Genomic DNA, 12,124 nt, shown 5'->3' with positions numbered 1-12,124 from the left:
TTCACACACCCAAACCACAACCTCCACTCTCTCTTTTCCTTTTATACAGGACAGGACAGGACAAGGTCACACTCTGCTCCACCCTTTACAGTAGTACAGGAACATGACACCCCCTCCCCACACACACACACACACACACACACACACACACACACACACATATACACACATACAGGTACGTGCACACGGCTCAGTTTACCTCTCCTTCCACAAAGCCTCGTGGGAAGAGTGACATCATCTCCTCTCTGTCTTCGCTGCTGTCAGTCAAAGTAGACAATGAGGTCATAGGTTAAACCCCTCCCTCTAGGAGCAGCCTCTGTGACTGCGTTGAAAAGAGTGCCTGCCTAAGTACAATATCACATAACACACACACACTGGCAACAGTTTTACCTACAGCGTGTATATAAAATAGCTGGAAACTCTTCTCTAAAAACTTGAGTGACTCGAACGCGCGCAGCAGTTGAGTGGAAAATGAGCGGAGAGCATGTCAGTGCGAGTCGAGGAGGAACATGACACTCTTGTCAAACAGTAGCTGTTTCATTTCGGAAGGAATGTCATACTGTACGTCTGAACTAACGTCTGGCAGAAAGTTTCCTTTATTGTCTTGCAGCTTTGAGCTGACGTTAGCTGATTTATAGTAAAAACAGCTTCGGCTTGTCCTCAAAGTGAACTCCCGCTGAAAAGACTTTCTTCACCGTGAGTGAAAATAACTTCAAAGAACAGAAACATGTGTTGGACAGTACAGAGATGTTTTCACAGTGTTAACCGATAGAAATTAAAGATTTAACTTTTATTGTAGCAATAATAAAAGCATGACGCGAGGGATGGCAGAGGTTCACCACTTTGGTCCAGACTGAAATATCTCAGCAACTATCAGATGGATTCCCATGAAATTTTGTGCAGACCTTCATGTTCCCCAGAGGATGAATCATTATAACTTTGGTTATCCCCTGACTTTTCCTCCAGTGCCCCCAGCGGGCCAATTTTTCACTTATCTTGTGAAAAATTCCAACATCAACTTTATGGATTGGCACAAAATTTAGCGCAGATGGTTCGAGGTTCCCATATAATATCTTCTCTTCTTAACCCATAAGAACCCACCAACCCTTTCAATGTTCTGGAAAATTCCTTTCACAGCTTTTATCCTTGATTTTAACTCATGGAGTCCCTAAGTGACATCTACTGAACATCCTGGTGCAGTCATGTGACAATGTGTGAATCTGTGTACCCATGACATCACTTCCGAAATGTCAGCAAATGTGACAGAACTAGCTAATTTAAAAAAAAAAGCTTGTTTTTTGTTACTAAAGGTAAGTTTCAACCCATTTAACAACTCTGATGCTTTAATAAGATGTCCTGTATCACATTTAACCTGTTCTGACCACATTTCTTGAACAAATCGATATAAAACAAGTTAGGGAAAATGTCGTTATGACATGGTCCGTTTGGTCTGTTTTATATTCCCCATAATTTTCCTTTAAGGAGAAATGTGTCCTGGTTCTTATGGGTTAAATCAACATTTTTGTACTAACATAAAAACATTTATGTACAGTTTATACATGTGCGTCTTTCCATGTCACCTATGTGAGCAACCCCAGACTGTGTTTTGATATGCATACAGTACATATCAGTGTTAACATCTCTCTGTTCTATGTTATTTTGTGCATCTGAGATGTGCTCAGATTATTTGCATGTTCTGATATTGACTTCTGTCCACGGTGTACTTCCTGTTCTCTGACCTGCTGTTGTCATTCTTGTTTTTTACAGCGATCTGAACGGGAATAACTTGACAGTCATCACCAAATCAGACTTCTCTGGTCTCAAACACCTCCGAGTCCTGTGAGTCACTTAATAATATTTACTCTTACAATCATATAAATGTTCATGTATATGTTTACCACTGAGTGATCCGTCCAGCTTTACTTGTTATTAGCTTGTTACTCAGAACAACTTCAACTGAGTGCATCATGTTTTACTTTTCCAACCATTACATTATTTTGTTTGTTTTTTAATACAAACTAAATACAGAAACATTTCTAGAAAATACTCAACCCTAACCTTCTCTCACTGCTGTCAGGCTCTGTTTACGAGGCTGCAGATTGTATTTATTAGCAGAAATTCTTTCCCACATGTCTTTGGTAGCTTTAACTCTGGTAGGAATGTGGGAATCATAGCTGTGGTGCCATTGAAAGCCAGAGGGCACAGAATGATGCTTGAGCTCAGCACCGACACATGAGCCAACCAGAGGTGCTTGTTCGGTGTCAGTGTCAGTCACATATACAACAGAGAGAGGGGGGAGTGGGGGGGGGGGGGGGGGGGGGGGGTTAAACGTGACCTTTCGACCTGGAAACACGGTGCCCTCTGGGAGAGGCCGGACCAACGGTGGTTTCCTGTGTTAACCCGAGGATTGCATCTGTGCTGAGTGTCAGTGATGGACATGAGGTGTTAAACGGATTACATGCCAGGAACTAATGACATCTCTGGAGGCCTGCTCAGAACAGATTAGCAGCCCGCTGGGAGCCTGGGGCTCGTCGCTGTCAGGAGGGGATTGAGTGTTACCCCGGTCGTTTTACAAAGTCTGGAGTGTATTTATCAAATATACAGATCACGGCAGCAGTTAATGGAGGAAGAAAGTGTGCCAAGTCTTTGTGTCTTCAGTTTGATTTATTAGACTGTGAAAGATACAACATTTTGTCTTTTGCTTTGGTTTGTTCAGACCCTCGTTTTAATTATAATGTGTCCAGAGAGTCATAATTCATATGATTCTCTGATTATGTCTCCACAAATTAAGAAATTAATTAAATAGATTACTTTAAGTGCTCTCGGTTGTGTTTTGTGTTATTAGCTGTACCAAATGGCAAACTGATGTCACCCACTTGCTATAATTAGTTTAATTTACTTGATGCATTAATGTTTGTTGCTGAAATATCCAGATATTTATTGTAAGTATAAACAGTGTGTGCTTTAAACATGTTCATGTCTGAGATTATAAAAATATATGTATATCTCAGCAAAATAAAGCTGTCCGCTGTCATTTTGTGGTGACAACAGCAGCTTTTTACTGCTAATAATTACATTATGAAACATGCAGCTGTGTATCTGATCTGTTGGACTAATTGCTTTTTCCATTTACACGGCGATACAAACAAGTGTTTGAATTTACAGTGAAACATTTTAATGTTGTTCATGTTTAAAGGAGAGGTTCACAATTTTTCAACTGTGTCTTAAAACAAGTCAGGTGTCCATGTGAACAGTGAAAGAGGTTTTCCTCGCTGTAATCATTCCAGCTGTTCATACCGGATATTAAAAGATCCTTCAAATGTGCTTTCAATGGAAGTGATGGAGGCCAAAATCCACAGTGTGTTCACACAGTCATTTAAAAGTTGATGTGAAGCTTCTATGAGGCTTCAGCAGTTTGAGTTAGTCATATCAAGTAGATATCTGACACATTTACAGTCTTTTTAAGCATCTAATTTCCTCTTTGTGTTTCCTCGGAAAGTGTTTCCCTGTTGAGCTCACTGTATACTGACAAAAATACACTAAAAAGACGTTACGTTTGAAACGTTGAAAGATATCTACTTGATTTGACTCATTTTGACGGTTGAAGCTGCATATTATCGTCAGATAAACTTTTAAATACCTTTTTGCACAAAAGCAGAACTGTGGATTTTGTCCCCCATCACTTCCATTGTAAGTGCATTATGAAGGGATCTTCTAATGGTCAGTATGAACAGGAGGAATGATTACAGCAATGTTCATCTGGGATCCTGACTGTTGTTTTAAGACAGACTGAAAAATTGTGAACTGGTCCTTTAATGTCTGTTAATCACTGTGTGTTGCAGTCATCTGATGGAGAACCAGATCAGTAACGTTGAGAGGGGAGCTTTTGATGAGCTGAAGGAGCTGGAGAGACTGTGAGAGCACATGACTCACACATACACACAGTACATGTAGACTGTATTTATACATGTGGAATGAAGGTGACATTTCCAGTATTTTTTACACTGCAAGTGTTTTAATCCTGCATGGTTTTTTTTGTGTGTGTCCAGTCGCCTCAACAAGAACCGTCTCAGCCAACTTTCAGAACTACTGTTTCAGAAGAATGAAGCCCTGTCTCGACTGTAAGTACATCTCCAAAAACCTCTACATACTTTCATTTCCATACCCTACATCCTTTCTCCTATATCTGACATCTGAACCCTACACTCCTTACCCTACTCCCCTCTGTCCTACATCCTACATTACACTTTTTCATTCTGGGCCAGCTGGTTTTGACAACTGGGACATAAAATCATTTTCCTTCTGATTAAGTTTGATATTATCTGAATAACTGCAATTGTGCTTGTTTTTTAGGATTCAAATAAGGATAATTAATTATTAAAAAATGGATAGAAAAGGGAAAAATAGTGCAGTGTGTCACAATGGAGACAGTATTATGTATGTTATAATCCAATTTATCCATATTTCAGTGCCACAGCTTAGCTGAAGTTCACCTGGAGTTTACAGCTCGTACAGTATTACTCCTTCACGTTTCAACCGAATTTGGCTTTCATCTGTTGTTTTTTTTGCCTTTTCTGTGTGAACAGCAGTCTTAAGTTTAAAGTACAGGATTTAGGTTTTACATATTATACTCCAAACCTGAACTATGATTGTTCTGTCTCTGTGATGCATCTTACCATTTATCCTGTAAACTAAATCCAACAAAAGACTTATTTTCAACTTCTGTCAATCCAAATTGCACTCTGAAACCACATGACTGTATCCTACACCCTACAAACTCCAGGAGATCCCTTGATTTTTAAAATATATCGATGGCCGAAGTGCAAAACCTCCTATCTGAAAAATGCACTTTTTTGAGAAAAATAAAAAAATAAAAACTTGTTGTTTTCTTGCAGAATGCTATTTGTTAAGGATACCCAATATATAATACACTGTGTTTTTGGACTATGTTACTATATTATGTGTTAACAATACTGTAATAAGGCAAGTTTATTTGTATAGCACATTTCAACAACAAGGCAATTCAAAGTTCTTTACATAGAACATAAAAGGCATCAAAATAGAATATAAAAGCAACACAAGTAAAAAGTCATATAAAAACTAACTAACCCTAATTAAAAAGTGTTAAATTTGGAAATAAAAAGAATCTAAAAAGGGAATAAGACAGATAAAACAAGAGAATAAAAGTAACAGTGTAGTGTAACCATACAAACCATACAAATAACCATACAAAGATACCGTAAACAATACCACATAATATAGTAATATAGTCCAAAAACAGTGTGTTATGTTTTGGGTATCCTTAACAAATAGCATTCTGTAACAAAAGTGCATTTTTCAGATAGAAGGTTTTGCTCTTCGGCCATCGATATAAAAATAAAGTTACTCCAAAAAAGGGTGTCTGTCTCCTTACACCTACCAGCTCCTGATGTTGTTTTTTTAAGTAAAACTGAAAGCTTAAAACTGCAACAATGTGCTTTTTTTGCAGTAACTCTGCACACCCTGTCATTATCAGCTAATATTATCAGCTAAGAGACATCCATTTCATTTAAAATATTAAACTGTATAAAGTAGAGTAGTAGAGTTATTTTCTATTGCTGCAGGCTGTGCACTCACTGTTTTCTCCTGATCAAAAATTGCCCCATTTTTCTTCCCCAGAAAACACTGCAAATGGTCTCCCTTTGGACAGCAGAAGCACCACAAATCACTAACATTGTCCCACAGGAGCAATAGGCACAGTCGAGCTTTCATTTGACAACTGAACACAGACACACACACGCACACACACACACACACACACAAAGACCTTTTTTTCTTGTTTAATAACCAAAAGCTTGGACGCAGTTGGTTACTATGTGGCTAAATGTGTCACACACACACACGCACACACACACACGAGTTTGCGCAGCTATCCTTTTTAGGACCTTGCATTGACTTGCATTCATTGTGGACAGTCTAACCCAAACCCCATAACCAATTCATTCTTAACCCTAACCTTAATCAGGACCCCAGAAATTACGTTTTTGGCTCATTAGGACCGGGCTTTTGTCCCGATGAGGGCTACTGGTCCAGACAAGGTCGGTGTTTATACTGGAAAAGGTCCCGGTGAGGTAACAAAAACGTGTGCACACACACACACACACTGCTCTGAAGTCTTTGTTATAATGTGTTTTTGTAGTTTAGGATGGAGAAAGTATCTGCTACTGCCTGGAGACGCCTGGAAACACACACACAAACACTGCTGGGGAGAAAGAAAGAGAGAGAGGGAATGAAAAAGCAAACACAACAGAGATTTTTAATGAACTTTTCTCCCTGATTGATCCCTTTATGACAGTGATATGCTTTTATACCAGTGTGAAAGTTTGTGTGTGAGACAGAGTGTGACGGACTTAAGGGTTGACACAGAAAATGTGCAGATACAAAGACTTACTTTTCCTCTGAGCGCAGTCGGAGGGGGAGTAAAGTGAATAACAGCCATGAAAAATACAACTAATTACACACGGGAAGGTAGAGATGAACAGGTGGACGTGTGTGTGTGTGTGTGAGAGAGAGAGAGAAAGATAAAGAGAAATTTAGAGCGATGGTGAAAGAAAATGTGTGTGTGTTGGTCCGTTTGTGGACATGTGTGTCTGTCCTGATTATTTGCTGTTTGTCTTTTTGGCAATTTCACACTCTGGCTGCCATCGGGGAATACCGAGATGGACTTGGCATGTTCGATCAATCAGCACACACACACACACACACACACACACACACACATAGTGACACACTCACAGTGCAGAGCCATTAGCACTTCCTCCAGCAGGAGTGATTTCTTTTCCTCCTGCTGTGTTGATGGACTCAATAAAGCCTGATGTCCCGCGGAAATACGCTCGCACACACACACACACAAACACTTCCTTGCTGTTATAATATTTCTCTCTTCATGCACACACACACACACACACACACACACAAAACACAGTCAGTGTTTGTTGCTTTTTCTTTGTGTTTTTCTTTCCATTCACTCATTCTTCCTCTACAATACCTACTCCACATAATTCTCTCCTTTGTTCTTCTTTAATATTGCCAAAGAACCAATCAGCTTAAATTGACTTTCAACCAAATTTTATATCCTCACACATCTCAATGTGTTTCCTTCTGCAAGGAGACGCTGTTCTCGGCTCGAGTTTACAGTAGTCAAGTCAGTTTTATTTACATAGAGCTAAATTATCTCAGTGCACTTTTCATATAGAGCAGGTCTAGACAGTAATCTTTACAGTATTATTTACAGAGACTCAACATTCCCCAAGCACTTGGTGACAGCGGCAAGAAAAACTCCCTTTTAAGAGGAAGAAACCTTGAGCAGAACCAGGCTCTGGGTGGGCGGCCATCTGCCTCAGCCAGTTGGGTAGATAGAGAAAGAGAGAGAGAGAGCATAGCAATGTAAGTTCCATACAGAGATGTATAGTAGTAATGATAATAATAATAGTAATAATAATTGTGGCAGTGGGTGTTGAGCAGATCATGGGGGCAGTGGGTGGCTTGTAATCACAGATTCAGATTCTGCAGCGCCGGAGACAGAAATACCTGCAGAAAGCAACAGGAGAAGAAAGACCACAAAGCACAAAACTATGGGAGAGAGAAGATGAAGAGTTAGTAACGTGCATTAACTGGACATGAATGCGTACAGATGGAGAGAAAGAAGAGGAGAGAGGAGCTCAGCGGATCATGGGAAGTTCTCCGGCGGTCTAGGCCTACAGCAGCATAACTAAGGGGCTGGTCCAGGACAAGATCCTCCTGTGAGCACAGAAAGGAATTGCCTCATATAAGAGGAAGTGAAAAAGATAGAAAATGGAAATAAGCTGCTGATTTAGCAGATTGATGCTGATTGAGTCCTTCAAAGTAATTAAAAAAAAGATAAAACCGATGTGGCGTTCATTCAATTTTGATCCGCACAGTTGAATTCTTCATTTATCAAAATCTAAAATAAGCTCATGAATTGCTCATAAATTTCAATCTCAAGTAGTAGAACTTATTTCTCCATCAATACACCTATGTGTGGTCACTTATCTGATTTTCATGTCCAGTGTGAAAAATAAGCACTACAAAAAGCTTTAATTCTTCAATCAGCTGCTTCATAGTCAGCCAACAGAACGTACTGTATGCTTGTCACATTATTTCGCTGACTGAAAACCATTCATTTGAGTATTCTGAGATGAGGAAAAACCATAAATTAAAATTTTGTTGTGTTCAGACTTGAACCCCCATTTAAAGGAGCAGTGTGCAAGATTTAGTGGCATCTAAATGAATACTCCTCCCCTCCAAACGTGTAGGAGAACCTACGGTGGCTGTGAAACCTGCGAAAAACAAGTTTGGTTTGTCCCTTATGAGCTACTGTAGAAACATGGTGGAAGTGCTCCCTCTGTAGATATAAAGGACTCATTCTAAACTAATGAAAACACAACAATTATTATTTTCAGGTGATTATACACCCATTAAAACATACTTATGAATATTATATCCCATTTTTGCCAAGTCCGTTCCACTAGATGCCACTAAATTCTACATACTGCACCTTTAAAAAAAAAAACAACAGCAAAACTCTCACGCACACACGTGCACAGATAAACAGACCTTAATCCTAATGAACCAGTAGCAACCGCATCCAATCATGAACAGACCATTGAGGAAATGCGACCCAAACCGACTCGAGTCCAGAAAACCACTTTATACTCTACTCCAGTGTATTTATAGCTCAGTAGGAGCTTTTACATCTGTTACCTGTTTGTGCTCTGAACCAGTTGGCAACACATCTGATTAAAACAGATTGACTCTTAACCAGAACACTCAACACTTTCATTACCCAGATCACTTAATCGCTTCATAGGAGCCTGTTTTAATGCTACGATACAGTTTTTCTCCCTAATCAAGAAGTGGTCGTATTCCGCATTGATGTAAGGAGACACGACATGAAGTTACAGCACAGTCGGGCGTCATATTAAAACATCTTTGAAGACTTTTGAGGTAGTACCAGATAGATATTAATGTGTGGATTTCACAAAATGATTTGCAGTTCACTACGTAACACCACGTTAAATCTCATCACTCAGCTTCTCACTGTTGTTGCAAGTTGTCATATCAACACCTGGTCAATATTAAGAAGCTTCCTGCTGTTGTTTTCTGTCACAGCTTTCTCCCCAATCTTTCTATCAGCTCATCTTTCTCCAGTATACTTCCTCTTCACTCATCATATTTGTATTTCTTGCCGCTTTCTCATTTTCTTTCGCTTGTTTTTGAACACTAATTTCTCTCTCTCCGGTCTTTTGTTGGCTCTGTGGGGTTGCATGAAGGCTTCGCTCCACACCCAGTAACAGTCCTTTGTGTGTTTTGATGATACCCAGAGGCCTTCTGAATGTGTATGTGTGTGTGTGTTCAAGTACCAGGGTGCCCCATCCCAGAAACTCCCTTTAGCCCAAGGGATCCCAAGAGTTATGGGAGTGTAGTTGGATGGCTCACACACACACGCACGCACATTCACCTTGACCTGGAGGTGACCTGTGTGATTAGCCAGTCAATACAAAGCTCCAGCAGGTGTGCAATTGACTGTGGATTTATGGGATTTACTGCATCAGACAAACAACATGGCAGACTAGTGCTACTTCCTGTCTACGCCAAGTAATCAAAGAAAAACATGTCAAATAAACACTGGATTGTTGATCAGACAAAACAAGACATTTGAAGATGTCACCATGGAAGTATAACAGACATTTCGCTCTATTTATCTGACATTTTTTTATTTTTAATCATCGTTAGTTGCAGCCCTACACATTTCTTAAGCTTCACGTGTACATTTTGGTGAGAAATATTTAACAGAAAGATTTTTTTTTTAACAAGAAAACTGCACAGGGGACCTTTAAATGGTTGAAATGTACAGGTTGTAAAAGTCAGTAACCACCTGCTGCATCTTTTTATACAGTCTGAGGTTTTTCTTCTGTTTTAACCTTCTTTTGAGTATCAGAAAATCACCATCAGAAGGCCTGAAAGAAGTAAAATGTTTCTGCCTTCAGAAAGAACAGCAGCCGCGGTCGGTTGAATTAGTGCCGGTTATAATGGATACTGGTGCTGACTTATTTTTGTGTTGGAAAAAAAAAATATCAAGATGTTTATAGAAACTTCTCAAACCACTTCTGCAGCAAATTCCACACATCTGTGGTCCATCCAACGTGCTCAGTATGTTCTAAATATTCAGTTTTTGGGTTTTTTTGCCTAAATATGGCTAAATACACAGCGTTCTCTTTTCAGCTTGGATGGTTGGCTGTTTTGATTGGGTCAAAGTGAAAAACATTTTCATAAAATACAAATATAAACAGCAAAGGTTGCAAATTATGTTTTGGCAGAAATATGACTAGGTGCATGTGCGTGATGAGGGAAGCAGAGGGAAAGCAAAGAGAGAATGACAACAGGATGTTTTAATGATTGCCATGAAAAAATCAATCATAGCAAACCAACAATCATAATACTGGTTAAAATATTAAGTGAAAGTGAAAGAAGAGTGTGGACAAATGTTGATTAATCACAGTAAAGTAAGATCAGTTTATTAAATAGAAGGAAAAAAAGATTCAAAGTGTGCTTAAAATAAAAATATACCAGGAAGTAAAAGTGTGTGATTTTATGTGTGTGTCCTTGCAGTTAACTTTCCCCTAAGACACTCGGAGTGTTTCTCTCATTAGGCAGAAAGGCAGAGCTGTCCTCATTAGTGCAGTTGATTGGCGTCTGAGTGCAGCTAATTAACGGTGTGAAGCTAACGCAGGCGGAGATGGCAGATGCCGTGCTGCGGCAGTTTAGAGGCTAACCGGAGTGTGACCTCGCTGTTTACCCGACTAATTTACTGAGATAGAGGAGGAGCACGCTGGAGAAATATGTGTGTGTGTGAGTGTGTGTGTGTGTGTGAGTGTGTGTGATAATTGCTTGTATTTGCATTTGTACAGTATAATTGTCTCTTTTTGTGAATATGTGGGTCTGTGTGCTTGCATTCACACTCATAGCTTAATTACACAGATTTGCATTTGTACAGCAATACTGTGTGTTTTTGTGTGTGATCGGGTGACATAATTAATATATTATATCTGTCTTATGAAAGAAAGTGTGTCTCCACATGCATAAATTAATTTTGTGTTTTTGTCACTTTGCATTCATACAGTTTTTTATTGTTTTTTTAGTGTTGCTGTCTCAGTGTTGGTGAGATAATTGGATCTTTACAGTGTGTTCTGTGTTTGTGTGCACCCTCTGGCTATAACTGACAAACACTAATCATGAATTAAACTTGTAATTATAAGAAATATTCTGTAGCACAGGTGGCAACTTATGTATTTAAATGAGATTACTGTAGAAAAAGTTGCCACCACAGATTGCAGTGTTGAAATAAATCAATTTAACCTCTCAATAAAGAAATACCTTTAAAATCTTTCTCATACAAGTGAAAAATAACATTACATTCTGCATTAATTACATGTTTATCGCATTTATTACACATTGTAGTGCATTAGATGTAACTTTGTAATTTGTAATTTTGAAATTGGGAATAGGGCTGCAACTAACAATTATTTACATATTCAATTAATTTGCAGAGTATTTTCTCGATTATTTGTCATGTCTAAAAAAAAATGTCAGAAAATAGTGAAAATCGGCCATTATACTTATATTTTGTAGAGCTCATGGTGACGTCTTCAAATGTCTTGTTTTGTCTGCTCACCAGTTCAAAACCCAAATATATTCCATTTACTATCATGTATGAAACAGAAAAGCCTCAAATCATCACATTTGAGAAGCTGAAACCACCAAATATTTGCTCTTTTTGGTTAAAAAATGGACAAAAACGAGTATTTCGTTATCAAAATAGCTGCCAATTTTTCTGCTTAATTGAGTCATTGACTATTTGTTACTAATCTAGGACTTTTACAAACCTGAGGTGTTGTGGTTTATGATTGGAGCCTCAATCCCCTAAACTACCGGGGTGGCCTGGTGTTATGACTTCACTTTATTCCTTATAGTGCTGCTCATGCTAAAACTAAGCAAACAAAAAACTCTCCTACAAGGCATTTGGATGAAAAGTGTCCTTCCAACAGCAGATACGCCTGTGTGT

At 38.9% G+C, this 12,124-nt stretch overlaps 1 protein-coding gene across 1 annotated transcript in view; it reads left to right on the top strand.

Moving 5' to 3' along the window:
- Positions 1–12,124, top strand: part of LOC137180190 (slit homolog 1 protein-like) — an 81,069-nt gene that overhangs the window by 14,913 nt on the left and 54,032 nt on the right. Inside the window, exons 2-4 of the mRNA XM_067585477.1 lie at positions 1,768–1,839; positions 3,843–3,914; positions 4,050–4,121. Of these exons, the coding sequence (XP_067441578.1) occupies positions 1,768–1,839; positions 3,843–3,914; positions 4,050–4,121 (216 nt within the window). The remainder of the gene's footprint in view (positions 1–1,767; positions 1,840–3,842; positions 3,915–4,049; positions 4,122–12,124) is intronic.

This window comes from Thunnus thynnus, chromosome 3 (genome assembly GCF_963924715.1).
Source record: "Thunnus thynnus chromosome 3, fThuThy2.1, whole genome shotgun sequence".
Lineage (NCBI taxonomy): Eukaryota > Metazoa > Chordata > Actinopteri > Scombriformes > Scombridae > Thunnus > Thunnus thynnus.
This window is presented reverse-complemented; position numbering and strand designations above follow the sequence as displayed.